The 21644-nt window shown below is 40.2% G+C and overlaps 1 protein-coding gene across 4 annotated transcripts in view; it reads left to right on the top strand.

Annotated features, from left to right (window-relative positions):
• Positions 1–21230, top strand: part of NHS (NHS actin remodeling regulator) — a 199935-nt gene extending 178705 nt beyond the window's left edge. For all 4 annotated transcript variants that reach the window (XM_075852972.1, XM_075852970.1, XM_075852971.1 and 1 more), the window contains 4 exons: positions 7417–7548; positions 8230–11166; positions 11717–11843; positions 18504–21230. In XM_075852972.1, coding sequence (XP_075709087.1) covers positions 7417–7548; positions 8230–11166; positions 11717–11843; positions 18504–19068 — 3761 coding nt within the window. In that variant the 3' untranslated portion in view covers positions 19069–21230. The remainder of the gene's footprint in view (positions 1–7416; positions 7549–8229; positions 11167–11716; positions 11844–18503) is intronic.
• Positions 21231–21644: the final 414 nt, after the last annotated feature.

Below are 21644 nucleotides of genomic sequence, written 5' to 3'. Positions count from 1 at the left end.
TCTGTATTTAGTGCCATACAGCCCCCCTAGTAGATAGTGCCACACAGCCCCCCCCCCCTAGTAGTGCCACACGGCCCCATGTATATAGTGCCACAAAGCTCCCCCTGGTGTATAGTGCCACACAGCCCCCTTTGTATATAGTGCCACACAGCCCCCCTCATATATAGTGCCACCCTGCTCCCCTCTTGTATATAGTGCCACCTTGCTCCCCCCATTGTATGTAGTGCCACCCTGCCGCCCTTGTATATAGTGCCACCCTGCTCCCCCTTGTATATAGTGCTACACTGCTCCCCCTCGTATATAGTTCCACCCTGCTGCCCCCCTTGAATATAGTGCCACACAGCCCCTCCCCCCCAAACAAAATATATATTGCACTTACCTTGCCCTGTTGTTAAGACAGACGGAGCTCTGCGCAGGCTCCGGGGGGGGGGGGGGGGGAGAATTGTCATAACGCCGGCAGGGATTCTTACCAACACCTTATAGACTGCAGGCCTAAAGGGGCCTGCAGCCTCAGGGCCGATTCTAGCTTTTCTGCTGCCTGAGGTGAAAATTGAAATAGTGCACCCCAGATTTTGATTGACATCCCCCTGGCTGTTCTACATGATTACCAGTCTCCTCAAACTCTTGCAGATGCGCTGTTGCCTTGTACGCCCCTGGCATCCGCGTTGCAGCGATGAAGCCGGGCAGAGTATACCTCGCTGCAAAGTGCGTGCCCAAGTAGTACAAGGCATTGGTGCATCCGAAAAAGTTGTATCAGCCAGGGGGATGTCAATCAAACATGGAAAGGTGGGTTTGGAGGCAGGACGATGAGACTCTTCAGGATAGTGGCACCGCCCCATGACCCTTTAATGAGTAATTAGCATATAGTGTGCGCCGTTTTAAACGTTTATTTCATAGATTTTGCTTTATCTGAAAAAAACATACATTTGGAAATATTGTCAGGTCATATATTACCGCAGGGTGGCGGTTCAAGGGGTTAAAACTTCCAAACAGGTTCCCATTAAATATGCAATGAATTGAAATCAATTCCATCTGCCCTGCAATTTTGTTATTATAAATATATATCCTATATAATTACTGCTCCAGAACGAATCTCATACATATATATGGCACGAGAGCCAAGCTCAGTACATAATTACAGCTCCAGAACTAAGCTTAGTAGATATATATACAGCACCAGAACCAAGCTCAGTACATATATACAGCACCAGAATCAACGTCAGTACATAAATACAGGGCTAGAACCAAGCTCTTACATATATACAGTACCAGGCCCAAGCTCAGTACATATATACAATACCAGAACCAAGCTCAGTACATAAATACAGACCCAGAACAAAGCTCAGTACATAAATACAGCACCAAACCCAAGCTCAGTTCATAAATACAGCACCATAACCAAGCTCAGTACATAAATACATCACAAGCACAAAGCTCAATACATATATACAGCCCCAGAACAAAGCTCAGTACATATATACAGCACCAGACCCAAGCTCAGTACATAAATACAGCACCAGAACCAAGCTCAGTACATAAATACAGTACCAGAACAAAGCTCAGTACATAAATACAGCACCAGAACAAAGCTCACTACATAAATCTCAGTACATAAACACAGCACCAGATACAAGCTCAGTACATGAATACAGCACCAGAACCAAGCTCAGTACATAAATACAGCCCCAGAACCGAGCTCAGTACATATATACAGCCCCAGAAACAAGCACAGTACATATATACAGCACGAGAACAAATACAGCTCAATTTAGTGCAAACCCTGCCGTATAGGTTTGTACGCCGTAAAACTACAGCTCCCAGCATGACCCGACAAATGGTAAGGATATGCTGGGGGATGATGTTTCACCCAACAAAAAAATCATATCATAATCAAACCACCCATCATCTCGCTGCAGATCATACAGTGACTACATTACTGGTTAGAGGCAGAATAAACATTTACATTAAGTGACTCACCGGTGACGTCTCAGATTCTAGTTCGTTTTCACTTTTCTTCTCCCTCCGGTCCAGATCTCTATGGTGATTTCTCTCGACCCCAGCCCATTTCTGCAGTTTCCGCTCAGATGTCTTCAGCTTCTCACTTTTAAAACATTTCTGCACCTAGAAACGAAGATAAAATTCTCAACACCCCTAAATATAATAGCACCATACACTGCACCTCTAATTATAATAGCACCATACACTGTGTCCCTGATTATAGTAGCACCATACACTGCACCTCTAATTATAATAGCGCCATACATTGTGTCCCACACACACACACACACCGTGCCCCCTGTAGATAGTGCCGCAATAGCCCACTGTAGATAGTGCCCCACATACAGCCCCCCGTAGATAGTATGCCACATATGGACTCCAGAGCTGCAAGGCAATAGTGCTAACCACTGAGCCACCGTACGGCCCTACATATAGCTCACGGTGGGACTGAGCTACTGAGCATGTGTGACCCCCAGCTTTGGCTAATGAGGTGGATGTTCTGAGAGGGAGTCAAAAGAACACAAACATGACTAGTATGTTACAGCGATATCTAGACACAGGAGCATTTTAAAAAAAAATATTCCAATTAAAAGTTTTCTAATTTTACGTGATCTAACGGACAACTAATTAATATTTATTTGTGGGACAATCCCTTGAAGTCCTGTAAGTTGCGAGGTAGGGTGATCATGGATCAGACTTGTTTTTCCAGCACATCCCGAAGATGCTCCATTGAAATAAGATCTGAGGAATTTGGAGGTCAACACTTTTAACTCTTTGTCATGCTCCTCAAACCATTCCTGAACAATTTTTGGAGTGTGGTACGCAGGGTCCGACTGGGGTTCCTTGGTCCCACCAGAGTTGATTATTCTGAGGGCCCACCCTTCATCTATATCAAACATGTACATGTCCACTTTTAATTTCATCATAGTTGAATATCATTGCTGTTGTTATCATTGTACACAGGAGATATCATCATTAAGGTCTAATAGGTAATTTGTAAATCATCCCAGAAGAAATAGATACTCATGTCAAGTTATTGGCTCCAAATGGGGTTTTATACTGCTATACCTTTTAAGGCCCATTATTGTGTCAGAGCCTGGGGCCACCAGAGGATTCTCTGGTTCTCTGGTGGGCCAGTCCGACCCTAGTGGCACGGCACATTATCCTTCTGAAAGAAGCCGCTACCGTTAGAGAATACCATTGCCATGATGGGGTGTATTTGGTCTGCAATAATGTTTAGGTAGATGGTATATGTCAAAATAACACAAATGCCAGGAACTAAGGTTTCCCAGCAGAACATTGTCCAGAGCAACACACTGCCTCCGCTGGCTTGACTTCTTAACATAGGTCATCCTGGTTCCTTCTCTTCTCCCGGTAAGCGACGCACATGCACCTCGCTGTCCACATGATGTAAAAGAAAATGTGATTCATCAGAATAGGCCACGTTTCTCTATTGATCCATGGTCCAGCTTTGATTCTCACATGCCCATTCGGCGGTGGATAGGTGTCAGCATGGGCACTGTGATTGGCCTGCAGCTATGCATCCCAAAATGCAGCAAGTTGAGATGCACTGTGTGTGTTTGTTCTGACACCTTTCTATCAAAGCCAACATGAACTTTTTAGCTCTACTGTGGGATCAGACCAGACAAGCTAGCCTTTGTTCCCCATCCGCTTCAATGAGCCTTGGGCGCCCATGACCCTGTCGCCGTTTCACCGGTTGTCCTTCCCTGGGCCAATTTGGTAGGTTCTAACCACTGTACACCAGGAACACCTGGCAAGACATTCTCTGACCTAGTCGTCTAGCCATCACGATTTGTCCCTTATCTCTCAGATCCTTACGCTTGCCCATTTTTTCCTGCTTCCAACACATCAACTTCAACAACTGACAGTTCACTTGCTGCATAATATATCCCACCTCATGACAGGTGCTATTGTAATGAAATAATCATTGTTATTCACTGTACCTGTCAATGGTTTTAATGTTATGGCTGGCCGGTGTATTACAAAGTTTCTTATTTAGGTTTGCACTATTGATTCATTGAAAAAAAAATTAAAAGGACAGGTACTTTGTACCATACCACCACTATGCCATCTACTATTATGGAAGTAACCAGTTATGTCGCTGTAAAAGTTGTCACTTTGGTTGTGCCCTGAACTTTGAATGCACAAAAAACTTTAGTGTCATAATTTCCACTATTCCTTTAATATACCCTATTAGGCCACATTCAGCATATAGAAGGGGACTTCATTTGGGACCTTGGCTCTGGAGGACTGCACATTTCCCAATTTTAATAGATACAGTGCATGTCCCGTATTAAAACACAAGTTTTTTTTTATTTTATTTTGTTATAACATGTTATATGAGTCAAGGCTTGTGGTGTTTACAACCAACTTTTCTAGATCATTCTATAAGCAAAACAAGAGCAGTCTTTGAAATGAAACATAATAGGAAGTTAGCTAACAAAATCATCTGATTGTCACATGGTCACTCATAACAGAATGATGCAGTTTGTATGCTAGAACCATGCTGTCAATATGTTCTCTGGTCCTGGAGGAATGTAATCTTATCTACCAATGACATCTAAAAAGGTAGGGATAGTAACAATACATATTTTTCTACCAACCACTTAAGGGCATACGATGGGCAGAAAAAGAATTCATCTCTATTAATTTGTACTGCACGCACCATTCTTAACAGGTTTAGACACTTTAAGATTTTATTCTCATGGTAAATCTTGCAATATCATTCATATACTATTGTTTTATGTATAATCAGAAAAAAATATGTAGAAACATTTTTGACCTCAACACTGATAAAAGAAAAACATGGTAAAGTTGTAGATTATATACTAGAGTAGCATACTATTTTACATTTGCTAGTAAGGCCTTGTTCAGACGGCATGTATTTGACGCGTTTTACACATGCCTTAAGCTTCCTATTGATATTAATAGGAAAACGCTTTGTAGTGCATATGGTGCTTTTCTTTTTACACGCGCATGTTTAAAAAATGCATCGTGTAAAAAAAGAAGTCGGGTACATTTTTGGCGCGTAAAATGCATGAAAAACCCGCCTAATTTTCATAGTTAATGGGAGTCCTAATTACGCACCAAAAAACGCGTAAAAAATGCGCACAAAACGCATTTAAAAATGCAACAAAAACGCCTGTATTTTAAAAAGTGCTTTACAAAAATGCTAGCTTTTTTGACACGTTTATACGTTGTTGTTTTTGAGCACCGTGTGAACAAAGCCTAAATAATAAAGAGATGAAAATCGTATTGCAAGAAAGCTGTAATATTCTATGTCTGTATTCCATAACTGGTTAAATCTACTTATGATGAAGAGTAATATATTACTCGTACGTAATATATTAGTAATGTGATGTTGACAACATAAGTACTGGTGATAATGCCATAATGCCACGCACAGTGAATGGGAACAACATAAATAACCGAGTGAGCAAGCTTAACTGTTTCCAACAGTCCCATTCATCTCTATTGAGAGGGAAAACACATGCTCGTCCTGCTTGCTGGCCGAGATTGGGGATTTGGGGCTCCTCATTCTGATCAATGGTAGGGATCCGAGAGGTTGGACCTCCACCTGACCTAGTTTTATAACCTGCCTGATTGATGGGTTAGAAAAGTGGAAAAGGGGTTACTTTTATATATAAGAATATAAACTATTATACCTAGCATACCTTTTACCAAACCACACATTTTAAAAGCACACCTAGCGACGGACAGAACAGTACAATATAGTTTTGTGTGTTTCATTGGACCTTGAGGAAAGTTACTGATGTATGAACAGAGCAGGTTGAGAGGACATTTGTAACATAAACTCTTGCACAATGTTAATTTGAGCAGGCCAATGTTACTTGTAGGATCTTTTAGCATGGGTATAAACCTGGAGGAAGGAAAAGTTGAAATTCTAAATCAGCTTGTGTACTCGACCTACACTTTTTTCGTCTTCAACCTTGTGAAAATGTAATCTGTATAAATTGGTAGTTGTCCTGTTATGACTTATAAAAAAGGTACAAAATTTCATATTATCAATGCATATTTTATTGTAACATTAAAAAAAAGGCTGAGCAACAATAGAAAATAAACCTTCATTCCCATGCAGTAGACAAACCTGCACAGTGGCACAGTGAGTCCTTATAGTTCTGTATTGCAAATAATACAAGGGTAACACAGCATGCGGAACATGCCACAATTTTTTTAATCACAGATTCCATACAATTCCATAAGAAAAAACATCCATCTGCCTCCACATAAATATGGATGCACACGATAGTACCGTATACGGCTCATAACAGTTGGCCGCTGTATTATGAATATGTAGAACATGGGTCCATAATCTGGCCGTGTGCATGTACCCTAATACCTTTTTTCTCATGAATTTTCAGGTTTTTAATTAGGGGTACTGCTGCGTCTTCCAGCATGCGCTTCTGTAATCCTTTATCATGGCATTATTATTCAGCAATGTTGATATGTATGCAATGCTTCTGTGCTGTGTTCAATTAATTTCCTCAAAAGGCATAAAGAACGTCAATACATTCTAAACAACACGGTCTGCCTTCAATCATGTGAAAGATATATAAAGATAATTTGTATTAAAGTGTTATTCTCACCTTGGAATGTCTTGCAAATCACAAGAATATACCATTACATTATGATTGGTGAGGATGTGACCTCTCGGACCCCGCCGATCTGGAAAGGACAGAGGACTACCAGCCAGCCACAGTGCTGGGTGCTACAACACAGCCCCATTTAAGTGAATTAGGCTGCATTGTAGTTCCCTGCACAGTGAGGGGCTAGGAGTGCCGCCATGGAGCGGTGAATGCCCTCGCAGTTAGACCCCCCCCCCCCACTGATCAATAAGTGATGGCATATTCTAGTCATAGGCAATAAGTTATCTTAGTGGGAAAATTCCTTTAAAGGGATATTCTGATAATTCACAATTCAGATAGATCACATTAGTGGCGAATGTCCAGGTCCAGGACAAACAAGCTTCAGGATTTTAATTATCAGATGACTGTTAATGAGATTTGTCTCTGTTGTGCACTGGACCCGTCGTTTTGCCGGAAGCAATAGCGTAGTCGACTACGCTATTGCTTCCGGCAAAACGGCAGGTCTGGTGCCCAACAGAGACAAACAGAAACCATGGGCACCGGATCCGTTACCATTGAAATCAATGGTGATGGAAACGGAAACCTCTGGTTTCCGTCTGTGTCAGTTTGTGCCTGTTCAGGGTCCCATTCTGACGGAAAGCTCTGACGGAACGTCAGAACGGGACCCCAACGCAGATGTGAACAAAGCCTTAGTTGATTAAAAGATTTTCTTCAGAGGTAAAGGTTTAGTAATATAGTAATGTAATATTTTATCAATGAAGAATTAATGAGTACTTCTGTTTGTTTGCAGGTGTTGGTTTTGACAGAGAAGCAAGCATACGCTGCTCCCTAGTTCATTCACAATCAGTGCTGCAGCGTAGACGGAAATTGAGAAGAAGAAAAACCATATCAGGAATTCCTAGAAGAGTTCAACAAGAAATAGGTTTGAATCTGAATTTAACAAATTGAAACAAAGAGCAAATAGGGAAAATCTAGGTGGATGCCTTATTAAAAATAGATGTCAGCATCAAGTAAGCTGGCCATAGACTTGGCCATAATACAATGAGCTTCACCATCAGCAATTCCGTCAGATTTGAGAGTAAGAATAGCACAGCATGCAGGGCTATTCTTGCCGTCAGACACCTCGATGGAACCTCAACGAACCTCATTGTAAGTCAATTGGGGCCATCGTGCGCCGTTGGGATCCATCGTACAATGTATAAAATGGAAGCCACGAGGTAGATGTAAACAGAGCTTTACTGCTAATCGGTGAGAAATATTTAGAAACAAGGGCGATCATTTATATTGACATTTTTGGGCCATACTGAAAAAAAAGACATAAGGCAGGGTCAAACCTTCTTATTTTATTCTAGAGAGCTACTGAACTTGATCTGGGAACAACAAGGAAAGGCACATAGCAAGCTTAGCATTGCATAACAAATGAAAAACAAGAAATTATTTGCAAAAATTATAATATTAAATATGTCCAATTATAAATAGACAATTAATTATTAGGAACAGAATTTTTTTTATTTTTGATAGGGGTGAATATATCTGATTCTTAATGTAATTGCTACTCTGTGCACTAGAATATATATATTGTAACGCAATGTTTTCCTTTTAGATTCAGATGAGTCTCCTGTAGCACGAGACCGGAATGTCCTAGTTCATACCAATCTTGATATTGCAAATTCTGCAAATAGGAGATCTGGAACTCGAGATACAGAGTGTCAAACTGAAGACATTCTCATTGCTGCTCCCTCAAGGAGGCGAATTAGAGCTCAAAGAGGCCAAGGTGTTGCAGCATCACTCTCTCATTCTGCCGGAAACATTGCCGCTCTTGCGGAGTCTGGAGACCAAATGTTCACCACGACAGTATCTAATCGAATTCGTTCTCGCAGCCTTCCGAGAGAAGGTGCTAGAGCAAGCAATGAACATGACTGTGGTGCTCAGTCTTCAACTTATAAAGATGATTGCTATATAACAAGCTCACAAAGGACACTTAAGAAGAAAGAAGACAGATTAGCTGGTCAGTGTACCCCAGAACACCAGTCTCTAGGGTTAGCATATTCTCACCATAGTCCACCATTAGAGAGAGGTAGATCAAGGCTATCAAGAATGGCAGATTCAGGAAGTTGTGACATTTCCTCAAATTCTGACACCTTTGGAAGTCCTGTTCACTCCATTTCTACTGCTGGAGTGTTACTGAGCACACACATGGATCCGAAAGATGATCATCAGTCATCAAGTGGTAATTGGAGTGGAAGCAGTTCTACATGTCCCTCCCAGACATCAGAAACAATTCCTCCAGCAGCCTCTCCCCCACTGACTGGGTCTTCACATTGTGATTCAGAATTATCTTTAAACACTGCTCCCCATGCTGGAGAAGATTCAAATATCTTTACCATTGAACAATACAACGATGACCACTTGGACAGCATAAGAGGCCACAGGGCCAGCTCCTTTACATCAACCGTTGCAGATTTGCTTGATGACCCAAATAACAGTAACACAAGTGACAGTGAATGGAATTATCTTCACCATCACCATGATGCATCATGTCGTCAAGATTTTAGCCCACAGCACTTAAAGGGAGATGGTCTAAACTGCCCAAGTTTTACAAGTATGGGCACATATGATAGTTTTCTTGAAAAGCCAGTATCAGAGAAAGCAGATACAGGATCTCATTACTCAGTGGACACTGAAGGATACTATACCTCCATGCATTTTGACTGTGGTCTTAACAGTAACAGGAGTTATATTTGTAACTATGCACAGTCAGGGACTGAGAATGACCAAGATACAGGAGTTTCTTCCATGAGTTCAGACTGTGTTTGGCAACATTATGTAGATCACAACAGGCAAGGAAGACAGAACATCTCATTTAAGAAACCAAAGGCAAGGCCGTCACCACCAAAACGAAGCTCATCTTTGAGAGTTTCTGACAACCACACAGATCTTACTGACATGAAAGAACCAAAGATAACCAGTGCGCAGCAATTGCTTCACACCTCCAGGGAAATGATGCTGCCACTTGAAATTTCAAATACACCTTCAAGAACAGAAAACGTTTCTCCACCAAATCAACAGGACATTCATTGGGTCATTCAGGAAGATAATGATTCAAAGAGTACTCAATTTATCACTCCAGATATTCCATCATACAAAGAGGAAGGAGGTGAACAGCATCACTATGCAGATCTGTGGCTCCTTAATGACTTGAAAGCAAGTGATCCTTATAGGTCTTTATCAAACTCAAGCACTGCTACGGGTACTACGGTCATAGAATGCATCAAGTCACCAGAAAGTTCAGAGTCTCAAAACTCACAGCCTGAATCTCCTGCCACCACTCCTTCCCTTCCTTCAGTTGAGAATGAGTTCAAATTAGCTTCACCAGAAAAGCTGGCAGGGTTAGCATCTCCTTCAAGTGGTTACTCAAGTCAATCGGAAACACCTACTTCATCCTTTCCTACGCCTTTCTTTTCGGGAACATTGTCACCTGGTAGTAGCAAAAGAAAACCAAAAGTCCCAGAAAGGAAGTCCTCTTTACAGCATCCATCTAAATGTGGCAATATTTTCTTAAGCAAAGAAATAGAACTTTCAACTATACCTCCTACCCATCTTGACCTAAGTGCTCTTCATGTGTTGCATAAACCTTTGCCATACAGACCACAAGTACATGCTTTCAGTCATGTCAATCAAAATCTGTCAGAGGATGAACTTAATCCAAATTCATCACCTACCGTTGCCATAACACCTTCAGTGCTGAAATCTGTCCACCTAAGATCAGTCAACAAGCAAAACAGGGAGCCCAGACACAAAGAATGCACTAACATATTATGTACACAAGACCCTACAATAATTGTGGAGACTTATCCTCCTGAAAAAAATGTGCCAGCTCCTAGAAAATCAATATTGCGCCAGTTCTCTACTGAGGAAGCCATGCTACCATATATTGACGCATCACCGGTCGACAAAGGCCCAGAAATGTTTTTTCAAGGGAGTGCTCTCTTTACTGGACATGGGTTATACAAACCAGAAGTAACGCCACCTTTGATCAGCAGAGCTAAAGAAGCTGAACCGGAAAAACATCAAAAATATCGAGCTGAAGATATAATAGAAGAAACTATTTTCACAGTACAACCAGAAACCATTACAAAATATGTAAAAGATTACCCTGCCAATATTAGTGATTTTGCTACTGAACAAAGGAGTCATACTCAATGGGAATGGCAACTAAAAACAGAACTAGAGCCACAAGTATATTGTGATCCATTAACCATATCTGAATCTGTCAAAAGAACTAACATTGGGGTAGATGTGAAAGACAGAACTGCTGAGGTGTCTCCATTGCCCAGCAATGAGCCTGACATAAGCAACAATGACAAAGTGCCTGGAAATACTCTCAGCTTTGAATTGGAGATCTCAACTTTAAATCCACTCAGTGACGAATGTCCAGAGCAGGAATATGATACTGTATCAGGTATTCCAACCAAAAGTGCCTCAGAGGACAGCAAGACGGAAGACACATTGGAAAGTATGGACGACATCTCATGGAGAGGTTTGTTTTTAATATTTTTAATTTTGTTATACTTTATTATAGTACATTTTATGTGAATTACAAAAATAATTCATTAAAAAATGTTAAGATCAACATATAGTTTTTCCTAAAAAAAAATGTTGGTCATTAAATTGATCGGTAAATATTAAATTTATTATTACGAACTATGGTGACAAAGTCCTGACATTTGAGTACAGCCTACCGTATTTGAAATCTGTTAACATTACAGTAGAAAAAAGAAAAAAAAACATATAGGCCATAAATTAATTGAATGTACAGGATTAGATAAAACAGGGCTGCTTTCCCCCAAAAAGCAGGCTCATACCTGTGCATAGTTTTGCAGCTCAGCCCCATTCACTTGAATGGATGTGAGCTTCAATACCAGACATAACATGGACATGTGTGACGCTGTTTCTGGAAGAAAGTAGTCATGTTTTTAAAATCCTCTACCACCCTTTAAAGGGGTTTTCCCCACCGCTAGGACCCCCACTCTCATGCAAGTTAAAAAATGTATTTGATGCATGCAAAATGTCCTCCCTTTTTCCCACAGAATCCTCGATGAGCGACGACTCACTTGTTTCACCAATGAGCGAGGATTTCCAAACTGACAACGATGATGTCTTTGTTTCACCTAACAAACCCCGTACTACTGAGGATCTTTTTGCAGTCATCCACAGGTAAACACACATACGTTAATATGATAGAGTAGTAAAAGCAAGGTATTGCATTAGTTTAAATAATCAGAATAATTTTATAATTGCATCATGGACAATATAATTTTTTTGGGTGACTGAAAAGTACAAACATGTCATTAGAACTAGGCTTTCCTTCACCTGGGACAAGGACTCAGTTTGCTGCCTAAGGGTATGTTCACACGTAGTCAACAAAAACGTCTGAAAATGCAGAGCTGTTTTCAAGGGAAAACAGACCCTGCTTTTCAGACGTTTTTTTACCAACTCGCATTTTTCGCGGCGTTTTTCGCACCGTTTTCGCGGCGTTTTTTACGAGGCTGTATTTTTACGCGTCGTCGTTTGACAGCTGTCAAACGACGACGCGTAAATAACAGGTCGTCTGCACAGTACGTCGGCAAACCCATTCAAATGAATGGGCAGATGTTTGCCGACGTATTGGAGCCGTATTTTCAGACGTAAAACGAGGCATAATACGCCTCGTATACGTCTGAAATTTGGCCGTGTGAACATACCCTTAGCTTTGTTTTTCGATACCCTGGCCTAGGCTGAGTGATGGTTCCCTCCCTTGTACCTAGGGCATATGTCCCAGTAGCACTATAAGAATAAAAAGAATAAAAAAGAAAAGTAGAACTATAGGCCTCTTTAATTACGTCACATTAATTGTTTGATTATACATGGAAGTACAGGGAGGAAAAGCCCTTTCCTTGTTGCATACAAGTGACCAATATATGCAAATAATCTTTCTTACTTACCATATTCTATTCTGACTGGCATTGCCCATATTAACTGTAAACTGTAGACGGACTGTGCTAGATTTTAGTCAGATAGAAATAAAGCACCATGATCGTTATATGGGGAAATCGCTTAAAGAGGCTCTGTCACCAGATTATCAAATCCCTATCTCCTATTGCATGTGATCGGCGCTGCAATGTAGATAACAGTAACGTTTTTTTTTAAAACGATCATTTTTGGCCAAGTTATGAGCAATTTTTTATTTATGCAAATGAGCCTTTCTAATGGACAACTGGGCGTGTTTTCTCTTATTTCCAACTGGGCGTGTATTGTGTTTGTAACATCTGGGCGTGTTTACTTGTTTTACTAGCTGGGCATTGTGAATAGAAGTGTTTGTCAGCATCATATGTCAGCATCATCCACTTCTATTCACAACTCCCAGCTAGTAAAACAAGTAAACACGCCCAGATGTTCCAAACACAATACACGCCCAGTTGGAAATAAGAGAAAACACGCCCAGTTGTCCATTAGAAAGGCTCATTTGCATAAATAAAAAATTGCTCATAACTTGGCCAAAAATGATCGTTTAAAAAAAAAAAAAAACGTTACTGTTATCTACATTGCAGCGCCGATCACATGCAACAGGAGATAGGGATTTGATAATCTGGTGACAGAGCCTCTTTAACAACGAGAAGGGATCACATTAATTTAAGTTCTTATAATCACCAGCTCATCTACTTCATAACTTGTTAGTGACCGCCAATACGCCTTTTCACGGCGCTGCATCAGAATAAATAAACAGAGCAGGGAGCCGTTAAATCTCCCTGCTCTCAGCTACCGGAGGTAGCTGGGGGCATCCCTGCTCGAACGGGTGAGATCTATATCAGTATCGATCTCATCCGTTTAACCCCTCAGACGGACAGGCAGTAATACACTGCAATACAAAAATATTGCAGTGTATTATAAAAGCGATCGGAGGATCACATATTAAAGTCCCCTAGTAGGACTAGTAAAAAAGTTTAATAAAGTTAATAAAAAAAATTGAAAAAAACACTTTTTCCCTTTACAAAATGCTTTACTATTGAAAAAAAAAAAATAATGTAAAAAAGTTACACATATTTGGTATCGCTGCGTCCGTAATGACCCCGACTATAAATGTATTACATTATTTAACCCGCACGGTGAACGCCGTAAAAAATAATATAAAAGACAATGGACAAATTGCTGTTTTCTGTGAATCCTGCCTTAAAAAAATGTTGATAAAAAGTGATCAAAAAGTTGCAATTACTCCAAAATGGTACCAATAAAAACTACAAGTCGTCCCGCAAAGAAAAAGCCCTCATACAACTGCATCGGCGGAAAAATAAAGAAGTTATTGCTCTTCGAATATGGAGACACAAAAACAAATAACTTTGAAAAAAAAGTGTTTTTACTGTGTAAAAGTAGTAAAACATATAAAAATCTATACAAATTTGGTATCGTTGCAATCGTAACAACCCGCTGAATAAAGTTATTGTGTTATTTATACCACACGGTAAATGGCGCAGATTTAGGACGCAAAAAAGAGTGGCGAAATTTCAGGGTTTTTTCTATTCCCCCCCAAAAAAAGTTTATAAAAGTTAATCAATAAATTATATGTACCCAAAAATGGTGCTACTAAAAAATACAACTTGTCCCGCAAAAAACAAGACCTTAGACATCTATGTCGACGCAAAAATAAAAAAGTTATAGCTCTTGGAATGCGACAATGGAAAAACATAAAAAATAGCATTAAGGCCTAAAATAGCTTGGTCATTTAGGTTTAAAATAGGCTGGTCATTAAGGGGTTAAAGAGGACCTGTCATTGTTATTTTTAAACCACATACCTCTCTTTATACTTGGCGTCCTCTTGATTCCCGTGCTGTAATTTTCTGTTGTTTTTGGCTTTCCCGTTGTCCTGCCACAGTCCCTGCTTCACTTGGTGCTTAATATGCTAATTTCGAGTAAAGGTACAGAGAGGAGGAGACCTCAGTAGGTGTTGCCTCCTGCATCACTGTGATGTCGTCCAATCAGAGCGGACAGCCTCACAGTGATCCAGAAGACCCCCTCTGATTGGACAGCATCACAGGGATGCAGGACGCAATGCCTACTGAGGAGAGATGAGGCCTCCTCCTCTCTGTACCTTTACCCAAAATTGGCATATTAGGCCCCACGTGGAGCAGGGGCCATAGGGGAACGGGAGATCCCCAAAAAAATTACAAATCAAGGGGACGCCAGGAATAACGGGAGTTATGTGTTTTTAAAAAAATAACATGAAAGGTCCTCTTTAACGGGAATGTATCATTTATATTTTTTTTTACAAATTAAAACCAGATACTGATAAATATATATTTTTTCTATTCTAATTTCTGGTTGTAGATTTTTTTGTTATATTCTCTGTACATGATTATAGGGGCAGCCATCTTGGCTAAACTGCTGTTAACGGCATTTAGAGATACACTTTACAGCAGCCACATGGACCATAGGATTCAATACTCTGAAGCTGATACATTGACTTGTAGGGTATGTTCACACGGCAGCGTCTGTTACGGCTGAAATTCCGGGGCTGTTTTCAGGAGAAAACAGCTTCGTAATTTCAGCTGTAATGGCATGTTGAGGCGCTTTTCGCTGTGTCCATTACGGACGTAAATGGAGCTGTTTTTCCATGGAGTCAATGGAAAACAGCTCCATTTACGTCTGAAGAAGTGACAGGTACTTCTTTGACGCAGGCGTCTTTTTTACGCCCCGCCTTTTGACAGCGGGGCGTAAAAAAAAATGACCGTCGGCACAGAACATCGTAAGACCCATTCAAATGAATGGGCAGATGTTTGCCGACGCTATTGAGCCGCATTTTTGGACTTAATTCGGGGCTAAAACGCCCAAATTACGTCCGTAAATAGTGTGTGTGAACCCAGCCGTAGGCATGCTTTGTGACCTGTTCAGAGCAGAGAAGGAGGGGAGAGGCAGTGGCGTAACTACCGCCGTAGCGGCTGCTACGGGGCCCGCAGCATGAGGGGGCCCGCTTCGCCCGCCGGCACGGGCCCCCCCTCCCATGGCCGGAGGCTCCGCTAGCAGCCGCTATGGCTGCTACAGCGTGACGCCACTGAAGGGGTTGTTTCTACAAAATACATGCATCCCCTATCCACAGGATAGGGGATACATGTGTGATCGCTGGCAGCGATAAGGGGAACGGGGGACCTAAAGTCCCCCGAAGTTCTCCATGACAAACCTTGGACTTCCGGGGTCTGTCTGCAGCTCCATAGAAATGACTTGCGCACCGGAAGCACTTGTGCGCATGCATGACCAGCACGCCTTTCATTTTTATTGAACTGCGCAGACGCCGGAAGTCCAAGGTTTGTCATGGAGAACTTCGGGGGACTTTCGGTCCCCCATTCTCCTTATCGCTGCCAGCGATCACACATGTATCCCCTATCCTGTGTATAGGGGATGCATGTCTTTTGTAGGACAAACTATAGGCCGTTTTTTGTTGGGGGCTGCATGGCGTTACCTACAGGTGGGGTTTAGGGCTGTATGGCGTTACCCTCAGTGGGGGCTGTCTGGCGTTATCTACAAGGGAGGCTTTCTGGCGTTATCTAAAGGGGGGGCTGTCTGGCGTTATCTACAGGGGGGGCTGTCTTGCGTTATCTACAGGAGGGGCTGTCTGGCGTTATCTACAGGGGGGCTGTCTGGCGTTATCTACAGGGGGGCTGTATGGCGTTATCTACAGGGGGCTGTCTGGCGTTATCTACAGGGGAGGGCTGTATGGCATTATCTACAGGGGGGCTGTATGGCGTTATCTACAGGGGGCTGTATGGCGTTATCTACAGGGGGCTGTATGGCATTATCTACAGGGGGCTGTATGGCGTTATCTACAGGGGAGGGCTGTATGGCGTTATCTACGGGGGGAGGGCTGTATGGCGTTATCTACAAGGGGAGGGCTGTATAGCGTTATCTACAGGGGAGGGCTGTATAGCGTTATCTACAGGGGAGGGCTGTATAGCGTTATCTACAGGGGAGGGCTGTATAGCGTTAGCTACAGGGGGAGGGCTGTATAGCGTTATCTACAGGGGAGGGCTGTATGACGTTATCTACAGGGGGAGGGCTGTATGACGTTATCTACAGGGGGCTGTATGATGTTATCTACAGGGGGCTGTATGGTGCTATCTATAGGGGGCGCTGTGTGGCGGAATCTATAGGGAGGCACTATCTACAAGGGGGGGTTGAGTGATACCCAGGGGAGGGGGGCCCCCAGTCAAAAGTTTGCTATGGGGCCCAGTCTTTCCTAGTTACGCCCCTGGGGAGAGGTGTCCATCACCTATTGACAATATTGGATCCTGTGTTATCTATCTAGAGGTGTTACCTTTTATTGTAATTCTGCCTGTGATGATAATGAGATGACTGCTGAAATGTGATCTCTACAGAGCAAGAAAGTGTGAGTTTATTATGAGGCTCAGTGGCAGAATGAAAACTTCTAGATTATAGCATTATTTTTAATATACATAATGACAATAAAAAAAATTCTTAAAAAATATATGTAACATAAAAACATGATTTCAACCATAGATCATTTTCGGATGACACATTCCCTTTAAAACCCTATTCCCCCAATTAGGATGTATAGACACTGCTTCCAACCTCAACTGACTATTTTTCCATAGCATTAGGGTTTACCGTAATAAAAATAATATCTTGTAGTTACTTTTTTGTGCAACATCACTGAATAAAAAACATGATTTTTTTTAGCAAGCCTCCATTTGGATTTGGATAGTTCTCAATTATTATAAGTAGTTGGTCTTCCATTAACACTCAGATTAAGACTCCGAATAATAGATGACATATCTGTGTATATATATATATATATCTGTGTACATATATATATATATATATATATATATATATATATATATATATATATATATATATATATATATATATATATATATATATACTCTTGATATATCATAATCTTTCTAGAAACTCATTGGGGCAGATTTACTAGTACTGTCTAAATTTTAGAGAGTGGAAACTTAGACATGGCAGTCAGAAAATTCATCAAATTTATTTTAAAAAGTTAAATGCTATATTATAAATGTGGCGCATGTTTTTAGACTTGCAAGACACTTTTCCCTTCCTTATACCACCTATTGGTTGGCTTAGTTTACAGCAGATTTTTGTGTTAAAATTTTAGCATATACTTGGTAGCGCCCATTTCTGCCAGACCACACTCTTTTCTTGCTAGGTCACGCCCCTTTGTCAAGCATGGCGCAAAAATTGTTTACAACACTTAATAGATGTGACGCACAGCCAGAATTCTGTCTGATTTTAAGCGAGAATTGTGGTGCATTTTGAATACTAAACCTGCCCCAGTATTTAAGTTATATAAGAGCAATTAAAACTAATTTACATATTTTATTATTATTAATAATAATAATAATTAACTGGTAGTAGTTAAACTTGTACTATTAGTTGAACTCTTTGTAAAGCATCAACATATATTGACAAATTAGTTCTGGAAGTTAAGCCCAATGTTTTAAGCAATTGAATGTACTAAATCAGGTTCCATGGAGCTTCTATCCCCTATCCCCCTTCCACAGAGACCAATGGGTAGTTTTTTGTGTATAGAGATTTGAATTTCTCCCACTGGATGGAGTACTGCTGTGGGCTTCCAAAAGTGTCCTACATAGCAAAGAAAGGAAGCACCATTGCTAAAAACAAATACAATGCTCCTGCTAAAAAAAAGATATACTATAAAAAATACTAACAATTATAATAAAACAGTTTATATCCATTATTAATATTTATAATAAATGTTAAGTGTATTACTAGCATAATATTATATATCATATGACCTTTTTTTTATCTTAAATGTTAATCTTACATATGTTTTTAATGCAGATCTAAACGGAAAGTTTTGGGCAGGAAAGATTCCGGAGAGGATAATGTGAAAAGCAAAACAAAAGCTTTACCTGTACCACCCCAACAGGCTACACCAGCAGGTTCTCAAAGGTCTGCAAGTCTTATCTACAGGAATGCCAAAAAATCTAATACATCAAATGAAGAATTTAAGCTGCTCCTCTTGAAAAAGGGCAGCAGGTCAGATACCAGTTACCGCATGTCAGCTACTGAAATACTGAAAAGCCCAGTAACTCCCAAGTCAATTGGAGATTTGCCCCTTGATTTCTCTAGCTCTGAAGAATTTGGACAGTTGTCACCTAGTAGCGATGCTTTTTCACCATTATCACCATATTCTCCTCGGGTAATTTCTGAAGGCTTTTCGACTAAGACAATGTCAGCTGCCTCTAGAGTTGGAAGGTCCCGAGTGCCTCCTGCTGCAAGCAGCAGCCGTTACAGCGTTAGGTGCCGGCTATACAATGCCCCAATGCAGGCCATTTCTGAAGGAGAGACAGAGAATTCAGATGGCAGTCCTCACGATGACAGATCTTCACAGAGCTCCACGTAAAACTATAATTATGGTTTATGTGAAACAGGTTGATCACCACAAAAAAACTGAAATATTGCCAACATCTAATAATTTATGTGCCAGCCCAATAGAGAAAAGAAGGGATGTCTACATACCAGAAATTGCTCCAGAACCATGTCCATTTACTATTTGGTGGAAACTTATGAAACTTTGGTTTGTATTTCTTTCCAATGAACTATTCAGAAAAAAAAATACCTGCCAGATAAAAACAATATTAATTTATCAAAAATATTGTAGGGTGCTGTAAGTGTTAAAGACATAGAAAAGCACTGAAAAAAATACAATGGACAAAAGAAAATACTAGTGCAATTACTTATCACTTACAATTCTGGAAACTTATGTTTACCTAAGCTATTGTTTTCTTTAAAATGTAGTTATTGTATATCATAATCTAACAAATTCACATTAAAGGGGAAGTAAATGGGAAATGTATTGCTATGGAAAACTGCTCATATTGTAAAAAAAAAAAGAAATATAACTTTGCTGAAGTTCTTCCCTGGGAAATAAGCAGAAGAAAAGAAGAAATAATTCTTGAAAATAAATATTTTTGTACATTAGGAATAAAAATAATAGTGCAAACTTTCAAAGTAATTAAAAAGGATGTAAATAACATATTTTTGATAAAATTGTACATATGATTATTAAAATAAAATTGGATATGCAGCCAATGAATAAAAAGGCATTAGAAATCACGTAGAGTATGTGAAGCGCTCATAAATAACGCGTTGCAGCACACAAGAGGAGAGCAATGAATTCAGAGGGTTAATAGGTAATTGTATTCTGTGAATACCATCGTCCTGTTCTGCATCACAGTAATACTTGACCATTATAATATTTAGCAGCCTCAAATTTAATTTTTTGTACATTTTTGGAGATTGAGTATATGTTTTTTCTAATGTGAAATGAATTTGAAAGTACTGTAGCATTCATTCTTCTTTTCCTACTCACTATTATGTTGACTGCAAGGCCAATCAAATCCCGAAGGGTAACACTGGCTCTTGATGGTACAGTTCTATAATCCAAGAATTGCAATGAGCCATCTGGAATATAAGCTATGTGGCAAAGTTAAGGTTGCTGATGAATGGGGTGACAATGTTGTGTAATATATGACCTTCTAAGCCATCCTTCCTAGAAATATTGGGGCTGTTTGAATAAAAAAAGTTTTACAAAATGGTCATACTTATGATACATAAGTTGTATGTTGGGTAAAATGTTAGATTTGGCATTTTTGCACTTAGCTATCCATACTATATGAGGCGCTTTCTGTAAAGTCCTTTAATCAGTAAAAATAAATGAGTCATTAATGCCCTGTGTATCTGATGGAAGTGCCATTATAATGAAATTGTGACTATTGCAAGTGAGCACAATATAATATTGTAAGCAGGATATATAGATATCTTTGAAAATGAAAGTGATCACTCGAGTACACAGAAAACGACTACTGTTTAAGATGTGTAGTATGGGCAGATATTGACCCCTTGCTCTCTAAAGAGCCACTATCCCAAGAGTGAGGTACTCATCAAAGAGCCCCTTCCTTGTGGCTTTCTGGCAAATCCCTTGCCAGTGTGCTAATTTTTCTGGCAGATTGCAATTCACCAGTAATTGTGGGTCAATTGAATTATTAGTACAGCCCTTTACATGCAATCTAATGGAAATAGGGAGCACTGCTATTTTTATTTTAACATGGCAGCGTCCCTCTTGCTTTCAGAGCAGAGGCTGTACATGTGGTGTATCCGCCCTTGACATGGAGACTTGTTGATATGTGAACGTTTTTGTGTTCGTTCCTAAGGATTTGACTTAATTTATTATTGATATAATGGCCAAAAGAGTAAGAAGTGATATCCATACAACTGCATTTTGGACAGCACTAATGATTGACGTTTTCTCAGCATCATGCTGCCAGTAAATACTTGGTATAAGTTATTATAAACCCAGCTATTATAGTGACAGACCCATCAAAACCTAAAGATTTATGACAAATAATCATAACCTGTTACAGACTTCTCAGAAAGCAGATTTAGACTGCCTATGGCCCAAGCTGATGCCAACGCACCAACAAGATGTTTTTAGTGATTTAAAACAACTTTCAAATTTACCTTTATTAAAAAAAATTCTGTGTATCCTGTATACATAGAATCTGTATCCTTCTGTCAAAGCCGATTCCATCAGGTCAGCTGAACTGACGGCGCCAGTGAAAGCTGGACTTGCGTGTCTATGACATGCAGGATCCAGCTAATTATAATCACATCTAAGTTCATCAACTTAGATGTGATTGTTATTAGCTGGAACACCACCTCTCATCGGTGCTGTCAGTTCAGCTGACCTGACGGAATCGGCTTTGGCAGAAGGATACAGATTCTATGTTTACAGAATACACAGAAGTTGTATCTTAAAAAGTTAATTTTTTTTTTTATAAAAGTCTGTTCACTAAATCACTTAAAACATTGAGATGTGTACATAACCTTTGAGGAATTCAGCAAATTAACTGGCTGTGACAAATGACCAGTCTTCCCCTGCTGCTCAACTTGGCAAAGCAATAATTATTCTTTATGAAT

The sequence above is a fragment of the Rhinoderma darwinii genome, chromosome 2 (assembly GCF_050947455.1).
Source record: "Rhinoderma darwinii isolate aRhiDar2 chromosome 2, aRhiDar2.hap1, whole genome shotgun sequence".
Classification (NCBI taxonomy): domain Eukaryota; kingdom Metazoa; phylum Chordata; class Amphibia; order Anura; family Rhinodermatidae; genus Rhinoderma; species Rhinoderma darwinii.
This window is presented reverse-complemented; position numbering and strand designations above follow the sequence as displayed.